This window comes from Danio rerio, chromosome 1, assembly GCF_049306965.1.
Source record: "Danio rerio strain Tuebingen ecotype United States chromosome 1, GRCz12tu, whole genome shotgun sequence".
NCBI classification, from domain to species: domain Eukaryota; kingdom Metazoa; phylum Chordata; class Actinopteri; order Cypriniformes; family Danionidae; genus Danio; species Danio rerio.
The window spans coordinates 35,070,880-35,096,039 of record NC_133176.1 but is presented as its reverse complement, the minus strand read 5'-3'; the positions used below and the strand labels follow the sequence as shown (position 1 = coordinate 35,096,039).

Below are 25,160 nucleotides of genomic sequence, written 5' to 3'. Positions count from 1 at the left end.
CCCTAGCGCCATCTGTTGTCCCTCAAGGGGGGCGCAACCCCCAGTTTGAGAACCACTGATCTAGTGCTTTCAGGTTACCTATAATCATCTATTCAGTGGTGTTCATGACTTCAGGAGGCATTGGATGGCAGGGAAGGACATGCTATTTTGCTAAAGTCAGCATTTTCACAGATCGCTTAATGCACATTTAAGATGAAAGAGAAGAGCCGATCAATCTCTTTTTGCTTAAGTTTCATTCACAAAGAGGGTGCTGATAATGGGAGAGGGGTCTAGCTGCAGACCTGGTGCAGTGCAATCTCGGCTGCATCTAATGCTTTTTAATGGGCTCGCCTAACCCCACCCCTAACCCTAGCCGTAACAGTGACATCACTAGCTCCATTTGAGTGCATTGTGTCTGCCATTGCATAGCTGAGTGATGCAGTCTCAGCTTGGATCATAAAGGCTGCATCCAGATAATATTGGATAATGGAGTTCTTTGTATTGATTGTTATAAAAATATGGTGTTGCCTTTGGTAACACAAGCATAATGTAAACAGAAGTAATCAATATTCTAAAAGTGCTCATTGTTGACATAATTATCTGCACAATTGATTGAGACTGTTAAGTCAAGATGTATAAAAATAAAAGGGGAAAATTTATTTTATTTGAACATACAGTTTTCAAAATGCCTACTTTTATTTAATTAATGAGAGAACATGCTAATCTATTATCACTTGTGAAGCCTGTTGCATTGTCAGGTGTTTGTTACTCAATAAACATGTACATTTTATTGTTCTTTGACATTTTCAGTAGGCGTTTTTCTTTTTTTTCAAAATATAGCGCACATGTCCTACCGTAAACATGATCCTTAAAACGTGGCACATACATATATATATATAAATATATATATATATATATATATATATATATATATATATATATATATATATATATATATAGACACACACACACACACACACACACACACACACACATATATATATATATATATATATATATATATATATATATATATATATATATATATATATATATATATATATATATAAGAATGTCTCTTCATTTTGATTTTAAAGACCAATTGCTTTTTAGCACACTATAGACACTAACACCAGAGCATCCACAGATGCTTATTTAAATAGAACATGTTTAAATATGTATTCTGCTTTAGGCCACTCCATCTCTCATTCTAACATGCTGCGTTCTTACGTTAGTTTAAATGGACAAAAGTCACTCCAATGCAACTGCAACCATCAAACTTTGGCCTATATGTTAAGGCATACTCACGCTAGATAAAAACAAAGCAAAACTTATTTTCCATTATTTAATTCTTCTTTATTTCCAAACCTGAGCAGAATGTAGGCCTTCTGCAGAATGTTTTGAGGAAAGTATCATTTCTCACGGATGGCTCGCTCTCGGCACAAGTTCTGTACTTCTGCTGCCCTCTGGTGAACATTCTGGTGATTCTTGCACTCTTCCACATCTTGTTTTATACCATACAACATGTAAATATCTATGGTTTTATGCCAGCAGTTACGATTGAACATATTGACTACGCACGGTATTGACTACGCACTCACCCGAATTTCACAATTTCTTATGTTTGTGAGAGAAAGTTGGTGTTCATTCATATATCATTCTTGAGGATTGTATATCGTTCTCGTGGCATTTTACGTTCGTTGTCAATGCTCAAATCAGTCGTATTCCATTTATGAACAAATCAATTCTGAATTAAACGAAATACTAAATGACTGTGGCTAACGTATGAGCAGCGCAGTTAGTCACAACGCCATTGAACGTCCACGGCGTATTACATCAGCATTACGTCAATACGTCGCGTTGGGCTGGCGGTATTTTTGTTTTGAATGTACGCTGTTTGATCTGAAGCTGTGGTCAAGCATTAGCTTAAATATAAGTATGGTGAGTACTAGTACGACTAGCTAAATGCTGTTTACAACATGAAAGCACAAGTAGCTTTTGCAAGTGAGAAACAAACGCGTTTGCACTTTACAGGATTGCTTCGCTTATGATCATTTGAAATCGCTGGTTAGTTAGCTGCACGGCTAACGAGTTTACGCCGTTGTCTGGAGTAGATTCGCGCGTTTACTCGCCTATTTGTTTAACAATTTGTTTGTTGTTGTTATTTTCATTTAGTGTTCTTTTGTTTTATATCAATAACATTTGTAGACCCCAGGTCTACCTAAGCAAATAGAGATGGAGAAGGAGGTTCAGACTTCAGAGGACACAGGATGTATGAGTGCTGCAAAAGCTGTGTTGTTGGAGGAGTGTGAGGAGCAGTTCGGGCTGCTACAGAAGGTAATTTGACACATTTTAATGTTCTTAGATTAGCTGTCCTTTAAGTTGAAGTATATCAGTTTTTTTGTATGAAAATAAACCATTTTTGGATTAAAGGCACTCACACCTAGGTGGTTTGAATGTTTACACGGAACGTTAACGTTAATGACAAAAGTTGCATAGTGTGCAGTTCTGACACTGTTATTTTGCTTTTTGATTCAGGACTTCGTCAGGTATTAAAAGTACATTACACTGTTTCACAGTGTAGGGCTGTTAAACTAGAATAGAAGTCTTGCACTCTAAGGTTAAAAAAGTAGAATTTAGCAAAATGTAAAAAACAAAAAAAAACAAAAAAAGGTTCTGAAAAAATGACAATTTCTGCCTAAAGAAAGAAAAACAAATGTCATCTGCATATAAAAAAAAAATCAATTTTCTAAGCAGCAAAAAGTCTAAAGAGTCTTACACAAAGCAAAACAACATTTTAGGCCACAGAAAGCCATAAGCTTACTAAAGTGTTGTGTCCTAAAGTCTTAATTTTTCTACGTCCATATGGTCCTATCTCTGATACTCATTTAAATGTTCCAGCAGCAGCAACGTTCATTTTTTTTTTCACCTGATTACACAATGCTGCTGTTTCGCTAGTTCAAATATAATTAGCTGCATTATAACTACAAATCAGACTAACATTGATAAACAGTAGGTCTATTTATTATTTATTTTAAAATTTGAAATTGAGGACGCTTCTCATTGTGTGCTACCCAGAGATGTATATTTGGAGAATATATTGACAATGTGTTTTCTTGTTATTATTCATCCCTTTGGATGCAACTGACAAATTAATATAAACCTTTATTAATATCTTTCAGCTTCAAAATGAGATAATAATGGCAGACACGGAGGCTTATGATGATCAGTCAAATGAGGTTTGTCCTTCTTTTTAGTACTTTTAAATAAATAGTTTGAATGGGTCTGTGTATCTTGTATTTTCTTTTATTTTTTGTGCAGGCAGTGAACCGCCTGATTGCAATCACATCTGAGTTAGAGCAGTGGCAGGAAATTGAACCAAAATGTGAGTAAATATCTGTTGTTATATGTGTCATTTCAGAATTATGTCATGTAAATAATAGGGATGTAATAATACACAGAAATTACAGTTTGGTACCTACCTCGTTTTTGAGGTCAGTGTTCAATATGGTTTTGTTAGAACATGAATAAGCCAACAATGCACCCAGTGTTTGCTTTTTTTCTATTTATTTTGAACAGGTAAAGGTTTTTGTCCCAATCAATCCCAGAACTGAAAAGTGTCTTTTGATGCAAAAGTACAAAATAATAGAGTAATGAAAAATAGAACTTTTATAATTTCAAATGTTAAGCTCAACACTCCCTAAACAACAGAAACACTTTAATTATGCATTAGGTTTAAGATTCAAACCTGAAATTGCAGTGGTATTTAACTTTTTCAACCTCTGCTCTTGTACGTGTGTGTGTGTGTGTATATAAAATAACTACAGATTGGCAGATGAGATGGGTCAGTCCATTGTTTTTCTTATGTAAACATATACTTGACGGACATGTGTGACCTTATACATGTGCCTTTTACAGTGTCTTGCAAATAATGATCGTTTTTTTTTTTTTTTTTAGATTTTTCATCAAAATAAAAGTTTTTCAAGTTTTACACACTGCTCTGCTCATCAGTGTTTTAAAGAAGTAGACCAATGAGAAGAGCTTTGAGGCAGAGCAAGAGTTGCAAGCTTCTGTTTGCAATAGTAAGTTGGCACGGCAACTTATTTATTTGACTGCAACGTGAAGGATGATGTACTTTAATAAAAAAATAAAATAATTTTAAGCATGTTACATTTTTAGACCCAAAGATGAAAATAATGTGAATGGTTGTTGCACTGCTGTGGTCTTTTTAGCTCCGGTGACTTTAACATCAGGGGTCTGCTTTTTGTTCCTCTTTTAAAAGATCTAAAATGATTTGGCATAGTCCAGATCTTTTGATGTTGATATTTAATCTGGTTGGTTATTTTGGCTCATCAAACAAGTTTACAAATCAGATTAAAATATCTGGATGAATTGAGCTGAGATTACTATGTGTGCTCATTTTGTCGTAAAGGATATATCTATTGATCCTTGAAATCATGATCAGCAATGCTGTAACTGGCTGTCAGGACAGCAGTGTAATGACATAATCTAAATATTATTTAACTATGTATCAATGTAGGCACAATGACAATTCTTAGTTTGTGAAACGGTTTGTTAAATATGATACACAAGAACTTTCCAACTTTGCTGTAGTCTTTTGTACAGACTTTACACTTGCATGTTTTACTAGGGCCAGACAGAATCCGTGTGGGCCTGTAACTATATTTAGCAAATTATTTAGTTTTACCTTTGGAGTGGATTTTCTTTGGGATCATATTCCAGTTAAATTCGTGGTCAAAGGCATAACTGGCTGTTTAAAGCTTATTGATACTTCAGAAGTGGTCTGCAACTCCTGCACTGCATTACTTCTCCCACATATTAGCACTTAAGGTTGTGTGTGCATAATTCCCGCAAATTTTATAATTAATCTTTCTTGTCTATTACAGTACTCTGTCAGAAAATATACTAGACTGGATGGTATCATATTGGTTGCTTAAAGGTATAAATTATTTACCTAAAGAAAGTGTACATACTAGTAACTAAAAAGCACAAAAATGTTCTTTTTGAACCCCTCAATAAGGTACAGTCCCTGCGTCATTTTTAATACCTTTATTTCAGAGTGTGGATTACATAAGTTTTAAATGGTTTTAATTTTTGAATAAATGTTCAATATTTTTATTTTCCTCTCTTTAATGTAGTGCTCTGAATACTTTTATATTTTCAGTATCATCTTCGCTTGAAATTACACAATCTAATGCTTTATGAAATAAGCCTGCTCCTGAGCAGGTTTGAGCTACCAAACATGTTTTTATGACAACAACTCCTGGATGCGCTTTGAAGAACAAAACTATCCTGCATTGTGTCAAATCCTCAATCATCAAATCTAGCTAACTAACTAATTAATGTACGAATAAAAGGGCCTCAGGACTGACTGTGTTTGTTGTCTGAGTACATGGTCAGACAAATACATGTACATGTCTATTCAGGGATGTGACTATTGTGGATGAGAACATTGCGACATCGATGCTGAAACGATATATTGTGCAGCCCTTAAACCATATCTGGTGTAACTATGAATCACACGCTCTATCAAATACTTTTTATTATTATTTTTTTCTTTCTAGTGCTGACAACAAATACTGAAGTCTTATTAGCTGTTGGAAAAAAGGAGGTATGTAATCATTAAAACACACACACACACTGTAATAGAAATGTAATGAAACATTATAGTATTTACAATTTTCTACACATCTTTCCTTGTAGCTGCAAAGACTCCACAGTCAACTTAAAATGGTCCTGTCATGCTCTCAAGCAAAGCTGGATGCCCAGAAAAAGATTTTAAAAAGGTGACTTTTATTATTTAATATTTATCTTTTGGTGTCATTATGAGTTTTCAAATCACCAAATTTTATTAATTTGTCACCAATATGTTTTTAGTAATTTAAAATCCAGAATAGTTTAATTTAGTATAATTATTTTTTCATATTTTAATAAAAATATTTTTTCATAACTGTATGAGGTCAGAAAAAACTTTTTTTTTTCTTTTTTTACTGCTGGCTTCTTTGGTTTTGATATTTTAGTACTTATTTTGTGTTGTCTTTTATTTCAAGTAAAATTGTTAGGATTTTAGTTTGATTTAACATTTTTATAATTAACTCATATTTTAAATAAGAATATACATAAGAGAAGTGTGCATTTGTTTCTTAAAGATGCTTAATACTGTGTTGCAAAATAGTACATGTATTTCTTTTTCTGTAATACTGTTTTAGACATCTGTACACTGTGTGAAAATTGTTTTTTTTTTTTTTTGTCAGGGAGCAGACATGGCAATCAGAGAAGCAAGAAGCATTGAATGCAGTGACAGAGAAAATTGCCAGACTACAACAAGAAAAACAGAAATCAGATCACAGGTGCTTAGTTTTCTTTTCTAATGCTGATGTTAAAACCCTATTGTTTAAACAATATTTGTTTAAAAATGTGACTACTTTAGAATTAATAAATTATTTTTACCCTTTAAAATTTATATGCCATTCAAAACCTCAAAGGTTTTTCTTTGTGATGCATTAATTTATTTTGGCTGAGAACAAAAACAGTTAGTACAAGTGCTAGTTCACCCTAAATCGAAAACTTAATCAACCTCTAATTGTTCCAAACCTTTTTTGAGTTTTTCAAAACTCAAGTTTTTCCTTTAAACACAAAAGAGGCTATTTTAGAAACTGGTGACCTTTCGGTCTTCATGATAGAAAAAACAAATACTGTGGAAGTCAATAGTTACCAATTTGTGTTACCAAAATGTGTTTAACAGAAAAAAAATGAAACTCCCAACAGATTTGTAACAAAGGTGAGTAATTGAGGACAGAATGTTCAGTTTTAGTGAAATTGTTCCTTTAATAAGCTTCATTTGCTGATTAGTGTTTGACATCAAACCCTTGAGAGAGTTCAAAGAAAGCCCAAACTGTGTCTTGTATGTAAGAATGTACACTCACTTTACTAGGTCACTTTATTAGGTACACCTTACTACTACAGGTTGAACACTATTTTGCCTTCAGAACTGCCTTAATCCTTCATGGCATAGATTCAACAAGGTACTGGAAATCAGAAATTGTGGTCCATATTGGCACGATAGCATCATGCAGTTGCTGAGATTTGTCAGCTGCACATCCATGATGTGAACCTCCAGTTCCAACACATCCCAAAGGTGCTCTATTAGATTGAGTTCTGGTGACTGTGAAGGCCATTTAAGTACAGTGAGCTAATTGTCATGTTTAAAAAAACCAGTCTGTGATGATTACTGATTTAGGATATTGTGCGTTATACTGCTGGAAGTAGCCATTAGAAGATGGGTTTACTGTGGTCACAAAGGGATGGACATGGTTAGCAACAATACTTGGGTAGGCTGTAGCGTTGACACAATGGTATTAGTAATTTGTACAAATGGTCCCAAAGTGTGCCGAGAAAATATCCCCCACACCATTACACCACCACCACCAGCCTGAACCATTGATACAGGGCAGGATGGATCTACGCTTTCATGTTGTTTATGCCAAATTCTGACCCTACCCTCCGAATGTTGCGGCAAAAAATGAAGACTCATCAGACCAGGCAACGTTTTTCCAATCTTCTATTGTCAAAATTTGATGAGCCTGTGCAAATAGTAGCTTCAGTTACCTGTTCTTAGCTGACAGGAGTGGCACACAGTGTGATCTTCTGATGTTGTAGCCCATTGTACCCTCAATGTTTTGCGTTCAGAGATGCTCTTCTGCATACCTTGGTTGTGAGTGGTTATTTGAGTTACTGTTGCCTTTCTATCAGCTCCAACCAGTCTGGCCATTCTCCTCTGACCTCTGGCATCAACATGTCAGTTGCGCCCGCAGAACTGCTGCTCACTGGCCACTATCTTTTTTTCAGACCATTCTCTGAAAACCCTAGAGACGGTTGTGCATAAAAATCCCAGTGGATCAGCAGTTTCTGAAATACTCAGACCAGCCCATCTGGCACCAACAACCATTCAAAGTCACTTAATCATCTTTCTTCCCCATTCTGATTCTCGGTTTGAACTGCAGCAGATCGTCTTGACCATGTCTACATGCCTAAATGCATTGAGTTACTGTCATGATTGGCTGATTAGAAATTTGCGTTAACAAGCAGCTAGACAGGTGTACCTAATAAAGTGGCAGGTGAGTATATGCATGGTGTGTTGTGTATTTATTTATTTATTTTTTTACATAAAGATATTTTTTACAAATAACATCAATAAGCAAATGATTCCTAATTTACTTGCAGTGTTTCGCAGGAAATGAAGAGGAAAATCCATAAGTTAAAGGAATATCATAGCAGCCTCATGGAAATGCTGAGCGACATGTTAGCTGAGCACTTCCCACTTCCTGATCCTCAAGAAAACGGCAGTAAGAAAAAAAGAGTAAGTGCCATCAGGTCAGACAATATTGGATTTGATTTTTTTTTTTTTTTTACTTTAACTCTCTGCTTTATATGACTATTGGATTTGGATTTTCAGGCTGCTGCATATGATGCTGCAGAGATTAACCTGATTTCACTGAGTGAGATTATCGAGGTATGTTCAGATACCCATCACAATAAACCCTTTCTTTTTATATCTCCACCTTATGTTTGTAATCTTCTTAAGAGGGATAAAATGCGCTATTGAAATAATACATTGGTAATTAAATTGTTTCTTGATCCAAGGTGCTTAATTTACTAATCCCTAAATATTAACACAATTAACAAAACATATTTATTTATTGCAGAGGTTGACCAATAAAACATTAGAGACTCCTCATGACCCTTATGTGACTATTGATGACACTTTTTGGCCACCTTACACAGAGATGCTTCTTCGCAACGGAATTGCTATGCGACATCCAGAAGACTGCAATAAAATCCGTCTGGAAAACTTTTTTTGAATCTAAAGAGCACTTCTCTAAATCTAATTTGAATATGTGTAATTTTGTTTTACGCATGTTTGTTAGTAACTCTCATTGTCTATTTCTTTTATTATTTTTAATTTTTTTTAAAGCTTGGCCATTATGGATTTTTTATTGCTATTCAATAATGGTTACATATCAGGTCTACCACTTAATATGCGTGCCTGTCTTTTTAATTGTGTTGCTTTTTGTTTAACTTTGTATATACATTTTGTCAAAAATGAACATATGAATTAAAAAATGATTTAATTAAATTCATTTTGGACATAAACTGTGTGACTGTTCTCTCTGATGCTGATTTGTCAATCTAGGAAAGAGGTTTCCATGGTTTAAAATAAGCTTATTCTGCTGACCAAGGCTGCATTTATTTAATCAAAAATACAGAACAAATTGTAATATTGTGAAATGTTATTGTACTATAAAATAACTGTTCAAAAGTAGTTTATAATTTAAATAAATAATTTATTCCTGTCATTTTAAATATGAATTTTCAGCGTCATTACTCCATTCTTCAGAATTACACGATCCTTCAGAAATCACTCTAATATTAGTTATTATTACTAATGGTATTATTATTAATGTTAATAGTAATAAAATCAATGACTGGTTTAAATTTTATTTGAAACTACACAAAATAAAAAAGCAGTTTAAAATTTTTATAAATATTAAACAACACTTTTTTTACATTTAATAAATGTCGCCTTAATGAACAATAAATTTCTTGAAAAAAACTGCAAACATTTGACCTGTAGTGTATATGAAGTTTATAAATAAATACATTTATAATCAATTAATTAAACACTTAATATTTAATATAAATACCTCTAGCAATAAATAATAATTCAGAATACATAATGACATGTAAGAATTTCTTCTGCTGAAGAATGTTCTGAAGAATGTTAAAAAAGTAGCCATTGATATCCGAAGCTTTCAAAAATTATGCAAAATATGCTTTGTTCAACATAAGAAAGAAACCCAAAAAACTTTGGAACAAGTGCAGGGTGAGTAAATGACGTCAGTTTTTATTTTGGGGTGAACTGTCCCTTTAATCATTTTTTTTTGCCCCCTACAGTCATCCCCGTGTAACAAGAAGTCAAATTTCTCTACAATTAATTATACGGGTAAATTATATTACTAAAAATGATAAACAGCATTAAGGGGGAAAATGAGTGCTGGGTAGCTACGTTAATGAAGTTACAGGAACAAGAAAATGCGTATTTGTGACCATGATTTTAAAAAATGTAAGTAAAAGGCGAAATTACTGTGTTTTAAGTGATGCATGTTTTTATTAGCTCAGCATGTTATTTTCTTTATGTAATTTAATGACACAACTGCACAAAAACAGTCACCATATGATGCTTCGTCACTGTACTTTATATAGGCCTGTTTTCCTTGAAAAGTTTAAATCGAATAAAATAAAAGTTTATGTACGCTTACACATGTTTCGTGTAGTAAGGTAAAAAGTGTGCCAACTACCAACTCGGGGAAGATATATTCTGTGTAATGTCGTCTCGCCTCAACAGAGGGCGCGGATTGTCCACTTTTACTTTTGTTTTTCTGTCGCTCTATTAGCAGTGGGATTTATTAAAACTAATTAAAAATAGGCTACACTGCTGTTCCTAATTTTATATGCAACAACGTTACCCCATTACACTGGGCAGTAGGCTGTAGACGAATTGGGACATACCTTAAAACATAACGATAAATCTGAAGATTCAGTCAGCTATTTCCTGACAGCCTTCATATAAGTTCGAACGAATTCATATTTTTTCAGTCTTATATTGGTGGGACGGTGGGAACATTTAGCCTACATGAAAACTAAACTTTAAAATGCAGTGGGTTTGGATTGAAGAGTCGCCAGTCGTCACCACACTGTTAATTATAGATAAATGAATAATTAGACATTCATGGCAAGCCCACTTTTTTGAGCATGCACATAACAGGCTGTCTTTATTGCCACAATTTCACAACCCTGCAAGCAAACAAAAATGACACACAATACAACAGTGCCCCTAATACCATTTTTAAAGGAAGGCCAACATAGCAAATAATACAGTTGGCGACACCCACACCCTTTTTTTTCTCAGTGAAAAAACTTCATTTTATGTTGAAGTTATTTAGGAAACAAAATATCCATTGACATTAACTGTACAAAAGTTAATTACTGTAGAAGTTAATGGCTACTGGTTTTCAGCATTTTTCAAAATGTCTTTTGTGTTGAACAAGAAAGAAACTTAGTACAGGTTTTGGACAAGTAAAGGGTATGAATTAATTATTCGAAAAATAGGAATGCAATGGAAAATAGCAATCCAAAAACAAAAAGGAGTAGGACTTTACAATGTTAATTTAAAATAATCTCCATTCTTGCATTTACTAACAATAAGTAGACAATAAAGAACAATTTTGTACACCATTAATCGGTTAAATGCCTCATTAAAATACACAATTGTGCTTCTTAACAGTAGTTAATGCAATGGGAGCTGACTTGTTCCCAACACTGATAAATAATTAACAGTATTTATTCATATTTGTGAACGTTGGCTAATGAAAATAAAGTTTTCATTGTTATAGTTCATGTTAACTCAGTGCAACTGTGAACAAGCACAACTTTGGATTTGAATGCACTAGTAAATACTAAACTATGATTAATAAATGCTGTACAAGTGTTTGCAGTTAGTAATGTTAGTATTACAGTAGTTAGTAATGTTTGTATTATTGTGTTAGTAAATAGCTACATTAACATTAATTAATGGAACACTGTAAAACATTTGATATACGTATATGATATTTATGGTTAAGGAAAATAAAATTACAAACATTAGCAGAAATGCACTAAAGATAAAATTAAAATTAAGAAATATTAAACAACTCAAAGCAGTTTCACTTCACTGCGTTGAAATGGATGGCGGTGGTTCTGCGTCACGTGCCGCTGTCCAGAGTTCTGAAAGCGTCTGCAGTTTGCACTTAGCTGCATGTAAATCATCTCCACCAGCTTTATAATCGGTAGTTTGTTGAATTCATTGGTTTAGCTTACTTAGCCTATTCAAAAAATCTAATTACAAAATTTACAGTTTTGCAAAGTATATCCAGGAAAGATATCCAGTAGATTTTTTTAAGATGCTTAAATTATTAACGTCATGCGCACATTCGACTTTCTTGCATAATTTCATTACAGTATTCCTCTGTCAGACAAAACAGACGAATTGATTGCCTTTAAGAGGTCCGTTGAAGCGATTCTAAAAATAGCCTGACGAGAACGCGCGCCGAACTATTGCCAGATAGGCTACTCCTAAAAATACAGGGATGCGTGAGATCTGTGATGGGGAGATGGTCAAGCAAACACACCGATATAAAAAAAGAAACGGGTAGTGTAACTCGCATATTGACACTTATATTGTTTGCCCATTTCACATATGAGTGAGCGTGCGATCGGTGCGATCTGCATTTCCATTGACTCTCATTTTTTCCTCTCCTGAGAGAGAGAGAGAGATAGAGAGAGAGAGAAAGAAACGGACTCCGCCTTTGCCTTCGCCCAATACCGAGCCCCCGGTTCAGTGAAGGGGGAAATCACAGATCTGCTAGCTAATGCCGGAGTCCCTCTGTTTGCGTCGTCTCCGGGCGTAGAGATGATGGGCTTCCCGTAACTGGAGGTGGAGGGAAGAGGCGGGGGGTGGGGGTAGAGAGAAAAGAGGAGGGGTGGGTTGGAAAAAAAACACGAAGAGAAACAAAAGCACAGTTGTGGGTGCCTGACACCATGCGAGATTTGCACTATTCTCATAGAACGCTGCTCTATCCGTGGACCATGTCGTGAGGTGTGGCTCCAGCGCTCGGGATACTGCCAATAGATTCGCCTGGGAGCGGGGCAAAAGATGTCCGCCTCGGTAGGGCCCCAAAGCGGCCCTCGCCCACCCACCGTGCCGGCTCCCATGCCTGATATGCCAGACTTGAGCCACCTCACGGAGGAGGAAAGGAAAGTCATCATGGCAGTGATGGTTCGGCAAAGGGAAGAAGAGGAGAAGGAACAAGCCATGCTAAAGTAAGGGCTCAACGATTTTCTTTGTGTTTCCAGATCGGTTTCATTGGCTTTAAAGCTTTTGACTGTCAGTGACGTGTGATACACGACTCTCCAAAAGAACGATTTTTGTAGCTTACAAACGCGCGAGTCTCCAAGCATCTTCAGCTGAATGAAAGCGTCTGGTTGCAATGGCCTCCACTGCATGGAGAGCAGGAGTTAATGTACCAGATGAGCCTTTCATAGCTTGATTTTTAACAGTCTTTGCAATTTGAGCGTGTTGAAATTAGCCAGATTTGAGGTCAGGCGAGTTACAGGTGTACCATGGAAAGCAGACGGGGAGATGGGGCGTGACAGCGCGAGGATGAATCATACTTCGCAACGGCGTGCCACCCCACTCCACCCAATGCACCTCCAGGGGCAACACAAGGTGCTCTTCTTCACCCACAACATACGGCGAATGTTAACTTGCCGAAAGGCTTGCATCAGGCGTGCACGCTGGTGTGTGAAGAAGAAAGCACAGCTAGCCTGATCCACGTTAAACTACATTAGCTAAACTGTCTGATTCATTTCTACTGTAAATATATACAGACACCTACAAGCAAAGTGAATTTGCAGTAGCCGCTTTACAACCGGGGTGTGGTTCATGATTGCCTAGCGACTATTTCGCTTACTAAGCTGAAGCACGAGAACGGCTACAAACTAAAATGTGTGTCTTCAAGAAACAAAGACGATCGAAAGTTGCAGCTGTAGTGATTATCTAGTGTTTGAAGATCTAAAATACAAGTTCTCCCCGTGTGAAAGGCAGTCTGTCACTCCCTCTTGTCAGCTTGAATGATTTGAAGAAGGACCTGACGTCGAGCTCTGGTGATGGCTATTCGCGTATTCCCTCACAGTTACACTTCAGACGGAAGTGACGTGATAGAAAATTGAGGCGAGGTTATGTAATTTTTTTCTTATGACGACTAATCTGCAACGGAAATGGTAATCTATAGCTTTGACCATGCCATGATTGAGTCATAGACACCACTGTATCACGACTCCAGCCACATCTGGAAATGTGTGGCAGTGGGGTATATTGGTGCTCGCCTGTGCTGTAAGGAAAAACATAGTTCAAAAAGAACATGTCTCAATGTCTGTTTACTACGAGCCACCTTTGACCTAGTGTTTGTCCATATGTCACCTTCTCTATGGTTCACATCAAAAATATTAAAGCAAACAGATGTGGAAAATACGGATACAGATTTACCATAATCTTAATCTTACATGCTTATTGGATCATGTGCTTTCGAAAATGGAATATGTGCTACCCTTTTTTAAAGAATGTGTAGTCTTTTTCTATGAAAAAAACAGCTGCTCTGTTCACATACAGTAAGCCTAAATCTGATTTAAATATATTAAGCATAAATTGAAGCATGCTAAACAGAAAGTATAAACTCTGAGGTATAGGTTATGCAACAGTTTCCGTTTTTAGACCTAAACAGAATGTAAATCAATGTCAATGCATAGCTTAAAAAGACTGACTGTACACCATATTTGCATTTATTATGTGTTATACACAAATGTCACGCTGCATTTGAATATGGCTGTTTCTATACAATACAAATAAACTACCGAAAGTCCAAAGAGTGCTAGCTCTGAATTTCCAGAAACAGTCAAAAAGTACATCAATGACAAACTAGGCCACAGTTAAAGAGTTTTGAACTCCTGAATCCGGTCCCACTTTTGTATGTTCTTATTGCCAGGGATGGGCAAAATACATTAAAATGTATTTTAAAATAAATAAATTACCAAATACCTCAGTTTTACATGCTTCTAAATAAACCACACAATACAGCAACCACAAATGTATCAAAATAAGATACTGTATTTTGAAAATACTACATAGTACTTTAATAAAGGAGCGTTATGTTTCTTCGCAAACCTTCTATCATCCTGCATATTCGATCAGTCCCTTCACCATTAAACTGACTTAGTGAAGTAAACAATGATTGACAGCAACAGCGTTTCACTGAGGAAGTTTAAGTCAACTTCTCTGCCAACCCATTCACCTCTAATCCTGTACATGAGGAGATACTGTTTCTCTTTCATTTTAGTATACCGTACATTTTGTTGTAATTCCACGCAGAAAGTACTGTCTTAAAGATGATTTATTTACTGTGAAAACCATATAATGCAGATAATGAGTTGGAACATAGTACTATATCTTTTCATTGTTTCCAACCTTTGTGTGGCCAGAACACCATTCCTTAACTGTTTTATATTTTTAAAAGGGTGATATGTGGAAAGGTTATTTTAGATTTTGCAATATTAAATGTTATTACAATTGGGGGCCTTACAATTCAAATCTTCAATTCTCAATGTAAAAAAAAACATAATTTCTGAAAACTACAATCTTCAGTCTGAGTCATTTTTATAAAGCATGTTGTTTTTGCAATTCTGCTCTTCAATGCACAACTTGCAGATTAACCACTAGAAACAGCCAATGAAGTATTGTAGGACCTATTTTTATGTTTTGTTTTTTACTTATTTTATTGGCATCTACATCAATCCATCTAAAACTACAATTATTTGTGCTGTTGACTTTTCATTTCTTCTTTAATTGGACGTGTCTCAGTTTTACCCCCTTAGTGAACACCAGTACATCATCTTTAGGTGTTTTTAATTTTATTTATGAATTTCCTCTGCATTTCCACCTGCAGCACTAAGACTGAGAATGATTATGTACTGTAGGTTTCATATTCCTGTTTCTGGAGCGATATTTTATTCCATCTTATTTCCTAAGAAACAATGCTGATGAATCGTACACTATACTGCCATTACATATTACTGGTCTTAGCATTGTGTAGTATACTATTTTCAATACTTGTGGTCTTGCTCCCAAATATACACATGCTATTAGTCTCTGATTTTCTTTATCTGTGTTGGAGAATTTCCATCCATACTCTAAGCATTGACCACCTTCTTTAAAATTAATAATTTTTTTGTTCTGCAAATAACTGAGAAAGCACCAATTAGAAGCCACATTTTGATGATGTCATCATGTAGACTTCTTACAAAGTATTTTACAGTATTTTAAAAATACAAGACAGTAAAGTATTTTGATACAAAATTACAAAATAGTATTTTGTATTTGAAATACTTACTTGAAATACTTATATCATAAATACTGCCCATCCCTGCTAATTGCATACTTTGTACGTCTAGTTTAAAAATCAACTGCATATATATATATATATATATATATATATATATATATATATATATATATATATATATATATATATATATATATATAATAGTGTACAGTTAAAGCCACTTAATATAAAGCAGGAACCTGAATTCTAATGTTGCAATGCAAAGCCAGCCAGTACATGGCAAACTGCATTCATATTATATTCACCCACTCAGAATGGTCTTTTGTAACAAACTTTATCATATAATCAAAGACTTATAATGCATATACAGTGTGTTTCAGACACTGCATCAATTATACATGACAGAGACCATTTATTTTCCCAGTTAGCTTAACTTTTACACTTAAAGCCATAATGCACATAACTATTTAGTTGAGATCATTTAGATAGTGCCTGATAGTAGAATTCTCATAATCTCTGTATCCTTTTTCCGTTTTTTCGTGCAATAAATGGGTGGTTGATTTATATGTGTAGATTTATGTTTTTTTCTTTTTTTTTTGTCAGACGACGTATTTAATGAAATACTTTTGTATTTTCGTTTTTGCTGAGAATGACCAGAAGGGGCTGATAAACCCTGTTATCAAGCTGTTCAAACAGTTTCAGGAAGCCTTGAGAACAGGTCAGAGCTAATCATTAAGAGGTGTGAATGCAACATCTGGTCAGCTCATGAAATTTGTGCCTTCATATACTATCACACACAGGCGCCCACATGTTCATGTTGGATTAAAAAAAAACGTTCATGATAAGTTTTGTAAGAACTAAAATGAAATCACTCAAACATCTCCAAATCAGTTTGAGCTAAGACCTCTCAGGGATAGTTCACTCAAAAATAAAAATTAGCTGTTTACTCACACTCAAGTGGTTCCACAGCTTCATGAATTTGTTTATTGTGTTGGACACACAAGTAGAAGAAAGCTGAAAACCTGTAACAGGGTTCATACAGTCATAGAAAACCCCGAAAAGTAATGAAATTTTCACTTTTTGGAAAACCCTTAAAGTTATGGAAAAGTCATGGAAATTAGTTTAAAAAATATCTGTTTACTCGAATTAGGGCTGCGCGACATTGGAAAAATCTGACATTACCGTATTTTGTATTTATGTAATGTATATTGCGATGTGAAAACAGTTTCACCAGATGATTTAACAGGTTTAGTTGTATTTATTGGGGGGATTTTGTAGAGTCAATCTCGAATAATATATATACAAATAAATTATAAGCAGAAATAAAATATAGAGAAGATAAAAATTAATTATAGTTTTCAGGTATTCACTATTCAGGTTCAGATATTGAATAATCAACACTGCATAGTCCTTATTGTATTTATTTAATCTTTAATAAAGTCACAAAAAAATCCTTGTAGTCGGATATTTAAAATGTGAAATATTGAAATGTTCACACAGTCACAGGCCTTGAAGGCACAGTTTACTCAAAGATTAAAATGTATTCACTATATACTCACACTTCACTTGTTTCAATGCTATAGGAGTCGTTAAATCATATTCTTGTTGTGTTCATTTAATAAAAAGAAAACTCATAATTGTTTGAAAACAAGTGAAGGGTTTAATGAAAATGGTAAGTAATTTTTGGGTAAACTATCTCTTTAAAAATGCATGCAGATGACAAACTTTTACTGTATTATGATTCAACTCTAAATTAAACTATAATCCCAACCATGCATATCCTGCAATGTGACTATTGCAGATGCACACATTGCGATATCGATGCTGAAACTATATATTGTGCAGCCCTAACTTGAATATAGGTTAGTTGTCTTTACTTCTTTTCTGTCCTTGGAAAAAACTTGCTCTCACATTGTTAGTGCAGTGTAAGCATTATCAAAATCTATTTTACATTGATATAAAAACAAATCGAAACATTGCATGTTCTTTAATATGCTGCAATAAATTTGAAAATAAATAAAAAATAAATATGATACTTCAAACCAACTTATAAAATGACTGTAATTTGTTACAGCTACAGTTAGTAGTTTCCGTAAAATATAATTTAACTTTGGGTCAAAATTCAACATGTTGTGGTCAAGAAAAAATGACATTCACACAAAACAAAATATTGTTTACTGTATAGACCACTAATTATTTAGTACTTTGAAATGTAAATTTTTATTTTGGATTAATTTTTGTTTACCCGTACAAGAAAATATAGTTTTGCTTTGCACGAAGAAAAAAAATGTTACAGATAAAGTGATGATTTTTTTTCTTAAATTATAGATTTGACTTAATTAAAACTGAAAAATGTTATTACATTTTAATCAAAATATTTATTCTACCCAAGGAAACATATTACACTCATTCGAAGGTAAAAGATTGTTTTTTTTTAAAGAGCATGAATTAATGGAATTACCCCTGAATTACTGGTTCAACTTAAATGTTTATTAAGGAAAAAACAAACAAATTTTACTATAAAATTAAAGTTGTACTTTGGACTGAGCTAAATGGATGTACCATAAAGCTATTTATTCATTAATTTTCCTTTGGTCCTTGATTTATCAGAGGTAACCACAGAGGAACGAACTGCCAACTACTCTGGCATATGTTTTACATAACGGATGCCCTTCCAGACACAACCCAGCACTGGGAAAACATAAGGCTATGCCATTGCTAATGTTATGTTTGCAGGATTTCAAGTAAACTATCTGCTTGTGCTTTCAGTATGGCTATTAATGTCACACAAGATGATAATCCAATTCTGAATAACAGTTAAAAATGTATGTAGTCACATGACATAAAAAACGCTGGTTTAAAGTACAAATACTACTTTTTAGAAAACAAATGCATTTACTTTTTTTACTTACGTGATTTTTATTTTTTTTTGCATTAAGGCCAAATGCATTAAACAGGTGGCACAGTGGGTAGCACAATCGCCTCACAGCAAGAAGGTCGCTGGTTCGAGCCCTGGCTGGGTCAGTTGGCATTTCTGTGTGGAGTTTGCATGTTCTCCCTGTGTTTGCATAGGTGTCCTCCGGGTGCTCCGGTTTCCCCCACAGTCCAAAGACATGTGGTATAGGTGAATTGGGTAAGCTAAATTGTCCATGGTGTGTGAATGACTGTGTATGGATGTTTCCCATCGATGGGTTGCAGCTGGAAGGGCATCTGCTGCATAAAACATTCTGGATAAGTTGGCAGTTCATTCTGCTGTGGCGACCCTTGACGATTAAAGTAACTATTCGAAAAAGAAATCGAATAAAAGGGCTTAAAACCAGAAACCACTAAATCCAATAAAAATGGTGCATTGAATGAAAGGCATGGTGGTTTCACTGTTATAATTATAATTTGGTTGTGTCACAGTGGAATGGTTAACAGCATTATCAGCTGTCCCCTCACAGCAAGAAGGCATCTGGTTCAAGTACTTCGATCTTAGTCAGGAGACCCTTCTGTGAGGAGTTTGCATGTTCTTCTTGTGTTCACATGGGATTGCTCTGGTTCCACTACACTGTCCAAAGACATGCAGTGTATGTTGGAGAATTGGTTGTAGTGGGTGTGAGTGTATGGGTGTTTCTCAGCACTGGGGGCTGCATTAGATAAGCCTGTTTTCCATTATCACACAGAACCATTCGAAGAACACTCGGGTATAGTTCAAGTTGTGTTTCCACATGAGCCTAGAATAGTGCGGCATGATTACAAACCAATCTCTGTCTCTAGACTCTGTGCTGGACTAGTAGAGTGCATGTGTGTGGGCATGATGTCACCAATCTGTTGACATCTGCCAGTTTCTGATAAATGAAAGTGTGCTATTATTTTTTTGTTTGTTATAGACCCTTTTCACATTTCTGGGTTTCTCAGTAGAGGAGGTCATCATAGTTGGGTAAACTTAGAGCACAGTGAATAGGAGAGTAAAAAAAAAAAAGATTTTGACAATCCTATTTCCCGAAATAATAGAAGAAAATCTTTACGATGGTGTAATCAAGACCTTCGGAAAAAGGGTAACGACAGCCAAAAGAGAACAATGTCAAATTTACTGTCACTGTATTTCAAATGCCTCGCATAAGCTGCATTTTTGTAATTTGATGCCAAGAAGATATAATACATGCATAAATACATATGTTTAAAAAAATGATGCTGATGACCATTAAACATGCCATAGTCTTATGAAAAGGGTCCATTTAACAAAGTAATTATTTGTCCAAAGACTGAAACTTCTGATCATCTTCTATATTGCTTTTTATTTACATTACACTTGCATTACCAAGGCAATGGCTAATGCACCAGTAATTGACAGTGCATTCCTGTTTATAAGCTGGAGGAACATGTCTGAGAGCTATGCTTGCTCTCTATAGGTCTGATCTGCATAAGTGGACTAATGATGACCGTTTACAACAGTTTAGGTGCTGGTTGTTAATGTTTCAAACCTGATAAATGTTGAACTTATTAAAGGGCACCTATTTTACCCCCTTTTCAAGATTTAGGAGTATTTTGTGTCTCCAGAATAGGTTCAGCTCAAAACACCCATCAGGTTATTTATTATACCTTTCAAAATATTCGATTTTTCTGCTCTGAACATTATGTAGCTGTTTTTGTGGCCTGTGCCATAAATGCAAGTTCTCCCTACCCACCGTTCTCACGTGCCTGTTAGAGTGTGCCTCAACCTCCGCCTCGGCTACGTCAGTTAAACAGCACAGTGACAGACATGAAGGAATCAGATCTCACATAATATTTGTGAGAAATACTACAGTAAGAACTTTCCCAAAGATTATTTGATGTATTTGTTGTGGAGTTCATGAGTCGTTGAGAACGATGAGCCACACACAATGTTGTTACAAAGTTCATGCACACATTTAACTTTGTACGGAAAATGTGACAGGACACACATTAATATCCACTGCTGTATGGATATCCGTTATGTTAATGTACAAAATAAACCTGATTTAACGTCCACAAACTATTGAAGCGTCTTTTAAAAATGTGCTGACACACGGCTGTGGTGATAAAGTAAAGATGGTAAAATCACTGTAATTCATTAGAAACATGCACTGTTTTAAGAATGTTTTCAACTTGTAAAACTCATTCTTGACCACATTTTTGAGGATGACTGATGATCACAGAGAGCTTAACAGATCTTTTAATCCCAGTTGCTTTGCATATGTCCTGTCTTGTTGATATGATTGTACGCGTTACTGCTGAGACATGTTAATATGCAAAATGTTAATTTATGTCAATCGAATCAGTGGGCAGGGAAACGTTGCTGTGGGCCTAAAATAGGAGGGGTTTGGATCCTATTTTAATGTCAGGAAATAAAAAAAAGAGACTTGTTGTCTTTATACCACCCCAACAGGACTGTGAACACATTATACCTACATGTACATACAGTTCTTTCCAAACAGCTTACAAAAGATGATTTTTATCATAGGTGCCCTTTAATGCTAATAACCAGATATTTCATACTCTTAGCTATCATGATACAATACATACAACCAATATAATTATATGCATTGCAATTGTTTTGGAGAAAATTGAGCACATTTCAGCACCCCTCACTTTAAAAAGTTCCATTAAACATGCAAGAAGCCACATATAATTTTGCATGAATATTTCCACAGATATGAGCCTGACTTGCGTATTTATGTTAAAATAAATAAGCCAAAACTCAACTAAAATGATGGAAAAAAAAACTTGACAGGTCCTCCTGCAAATCTGTTAGCTTACAAAGCTCCTCCCTTGAGGAGTTGTTCTTACTTGAACAGCTTGTCCAGAACAGTGAGTCTTGCTGGGATCTGCAATGACTGAATGGAGAAAATAAATACCACCCGTACTTCTTCAGAGAAACCAGAAAAGAGATTTTAGGGTTATTAATCATCAAATGCCCCTTTTAGTTCCCATTTATACTATATACAAAGATGGATTTTTAGCAATCCAATCACAAGTGGATAACACTGAGTGCAGATGCAGTGGTATAAAACATTTTTGAGCTTTGAGTTCAGTCTGATTACTTTTGTAGAGTAAATGTGGTACAATGCGTTTAAACATCCCAATAGATTACCTTCTTTTCACCCACTGAAGTAACAAACGATCATTATGGGACATGTTGTGAGAAGTATATCAAAACATTCATACTTCTTATACCAAAAGTTTCCAGTTGGAGTGAGAATCTTTATGGGCTTCACAGTCCGATTCTAAACCTAGGACTAACAATTCAATTCCAAAACAATTCTTGACCTTAATTCTGTTCCTGTTTCTTCGACTGTGCAAATACATCTTTTGAACTGTACAGTTTTTATGATTTTGTTATGGTTGAAATGTATGTGTGACAGCACTTCCATCTTTAAAATGATTTATTTTATTAACAGAGTTTAAAGAAACTTTGTAGCCAGTGTCCATCCATGCATCCCATTTATGCCACCTTGGTCTCATTCTTTAGTGATGGTTAAACTCCAGACGAGAAGCGCAGCACCACAACATGTCTTTTAAAAAAATTAAATTTGTCCAAATGAAGTGGTTTAGGCAGCATATGCACCATCACAATTTAATTTGTATACAGAATCACTTCTAAACCTTTGAGAATCGAATCAGAATTGCTAGAGAAATAATTTAGATTAATCTTTTTTTTTTCCCTCTCACACCCCTAGTTTTTCTCCATATCATTCACATTTGCTTGATTTGGAGCTAAAAAAAATGTGGAGCATGACTGAATTAAAGGAGAACGAAGGATTTTGCTTAGTCTGTACACATCTGATCAAAACAGTGCATTTTAATAGATTCAAATAGTTAGCTTAGCATTGACTGTGGTCAGCGTGACTAAAATGCTTGCTTGTTTCACAAAATTGCTAATTCATCTTCATCTTGCGTCTTTTTGAGTTTTCCTGTTACATTATTCTTTATGTTTTTTGGTTTTGGCGCCTGCCTTACTTTTTTTCAAAGGCTTTTGTGAGTCTTTGCTTGCTTTAATGGTTGTTAAGTGAAAATGTTAAATGGTAACTTTGCCTGGCCACTTGAGATTGAATCCTGAAAACACGTTAAAGTTATAATCATGGCCTTATGAATTCTTTTGTCTGAAGTACAGTGCATGCGGAAAGGATTCAAAGCCCTTCACTTTTTCCTAATTGTTTTTTTTTTTTTATTGGTACAGCCTTATTTCAAAATGGATTAAATGAATTTATTTCCTTAGAATTCTACACATTATACCCATGAGGAAAATGTGAAATTTTTTTTTGTTGCAAATATATATATATATATATATATATATATATATATATATATATATATATATATATATATATATATATATATATATATATATATATATATATATATGTATGTATATAAATTCTGAAAAATCACATGTACATAGGTATTCACAGCCTATGCTCAATAGTTTGTTGATGCACCTTTGACAGCAATTACAGCCTCAAGTCTTTTTAAATATGATGCCACAAGCTTGGCACACCTGTCTTTGGGAATTTTTACCCATTCCTCCTTGCAGTACCTCTCAAGCTCTATCAGGTTGGATGAGAAGTGACGGTGTACAGCCATTTTCAGATCTCTCCAGAGATGTTCAATACGATTTAGGTCTGGGCTTTTATTAGACCACTCAAGTACATCTGTTGTGAAGCCACTCCATTGATATTTTGGCGGTGTGCTTTGATTTATTGTCCTGCTAGAAGATGAACCGTCGCCCCAGTCTGAGGTCAAGAGCTCTTTGAAGCAGGTATGCATTCAGGATGTCTCTGTGCATTGCTGCATTCATCTTTCCCTCTATCCTGACTAGTCTTCCAGTTTCTGTTGCTGAAAAACCCCCCCACCACATGATGCTGACACCACCATGCTTTACTGTAGGGATGGTATTAGTCTACTCATGAGGGGTGCCTGGTTTTCTCTAAACGTAAAGCCTGGCATTCACTCCAAAGAGTTCAATTTTAGTCTTATCAGACCAGAGAATTTAGTTTCTTATGGTCTGAGAGTCTTTCAGATGCCTTATTCTGGCAAATTCCAGGCGAGGTGTGGCTTTTCTCTGGCCACTCTACCATACAGGCCTGATTGGTGGATTGCTGCACAGATGGTTGTCCTTTTGCAAGGTTCTCCTCTCTCCACAGAAGAACGCTGGAGCTCAGACAGAGCGACCATAAGGTTATAAATCACCTCCCTGACTAAGGCTCTTCTCCCCCGATCACTCTCTCTAGGAAGAGTCCTTTTGGCTCCAAACATCTCCCACTTATGGATGATGGAGGCCACTGTCCTCATTGTTACTTTCAGAGCAGCAGAAATTTTTCTGTAACCTTTCCCAGCTTTTGCCTCGAGACAATCCTATCTCAGAGATCTACAGACAATTCCTTTGTCTTCATGCTTGGTTTATGCTTTGACATGCACTATCAACCCTAGGACCTTATATAGACAGGTGTATGTCTTTTCAAATTATGTCCAATCAACTAATTTCACCACAGGTGAACTCCAATCAAGCTGCTGAAACATTTCTAGAATGATTACTGGAAACAGAATGTACCTGAGCACAATTTAGAGCTTCACGGCAAAGTCTGTGAATACTTATATAGATGTGATTTTTCTGTTTTTTATTTTTAATAAATTTGCTACTATGTCAAAAAATCTTTTTTCATTTTGTAATTTTGAGGTATTGTGTGTAGAATTTTGAGGAAATAAATTATTTTAATCCATTTTGGAATAAGGCTGTAGCAATACTTTCAGGATGCAGTGTATGTAGCAACTACATGTTACCCAGCACTCATTAAATATCAATAGAGGGTCTGCTTATTATATCACATTTTATGACGCTCCATAGAAAGGACTGATTGAAATGACAGCTTATTATGATGACCTGACTCTAACCTAGCAGTCTATTTTACTCTCTAATACTTTAATGACAGCTCCTTGACATTTATTTCAATGTTACTTATTTTCATCAAACAGTTTTAAGGGAGCAAATAAAACCTTAGGATTAGCAAAGAACAATAAATACAATTTTGTAGTCCACACAGGTCAAATAGGTCAGAGCCCGGCCATCCCACTGCAATAGTAGCAGTGAATAGGTGAAGTAAAGCAGAAATACAGGGCTTTCAAAAATGTGTATATGAAATGTACTATGTGACTGTATGTGCATAAAAT

At 35.1% G+C, this 25,160-nt stretch overlaps 3 protein-coding genes across 41 annotated transcripts in view; all 3 read left to right on the top strand.

The window, feature by feature from the left end:
* Window positions 1-19,278, top strand: part of LOC141385860 (uncharacterized) — a 741,913-nt gene extending 722,635 nt beyond the window's left edge. For both annotated transcript variants that reach the window (XM_073952381.1, XM_073952382.1), the window contains one exon: window positions 17,041-19,278. The gene's annotated coding sequence lies outside the window, so the exon portion shown is untranslated. The remainder of the gene's footprint in view (window positions 1-17,040) is intronic.
* On the top strand, window positions 1,785-9,153 carry cenpk (centromere protein K). 7 transcript variants are annotated; one of them, XR_012402239.1, is made up of 11 exons: window positions 1,842-1,920; window positions 2,188-2,316; window positions 3,162-3,218; window positions 3,301-3,364; window positions 5,565-5,611; window positions 5,704-5,786; window positions 6,255-6,350; window positions 8,004-8,117; window positions 8,234-8,359; window positions 8,456-8,512; window positions 8,706-9,153. XR_012402239.1 is itself a non-coding variant. In XM_073947836.1 (11 exons), exons 7-11 carry the CDS (start codon window positions 5,742-5,744, stop codon window positions 8,859-8,861), a joined length of 480 nt encoding a protein of 159 aa, XP_073803937.1. In that variant the 5' UTR covers window positions 1,842-1,920; window positions 2,188-2,316; window positions 3,162-3,218; window positions 3,301-3,364; window positions 3,937-4,061; window positions 5,565-5,611; window positions 5,704-5,741; the 3' UTR covers window positions 8,862-9,153.
* Window positions 12,599-25,160, top strand: part of rims1b (regulating synaptic membrane exocytosis 1b) — a 143,121-nt gene continuing 130,559 nt past the window's right edge. For all 32 annotated transcript variants that reach the window (XR_012406952.1, XR_012406955.1, XM_073952286.1 and 29 more), the window contains exon 1: window positions 12,599-12,918. Coding sequence is in view for 30 of the 32 variants with exons in the window: in XM_073952286.1 (XP_073808387.1) it covers window positions 12,752-12,918 (167 nt within the window). In the remaining 2 variants the exon portion in view is untranslated. The remainder of the gene's footprint in view (window positions 12,919-25,160) is intronic.

Coding starts and splice junctions, on each gene's coding strand:
- cenpk (XM_068220401.2), top strand. Junction 2,317..3,161: donor AGTTCGGGCTGCTACAGAAG/GTAATTTGACAC, acceptor AATATCTTTCAG/CTTCAAAATGAGATAATAAT. Junction 8,374..8,455: donor AAAAGAGTAAGTGCCATCAG/GTCAGACAATAT, acceptor TTGGATTTTCAG/GCTGCTGCATATGATGCTGC.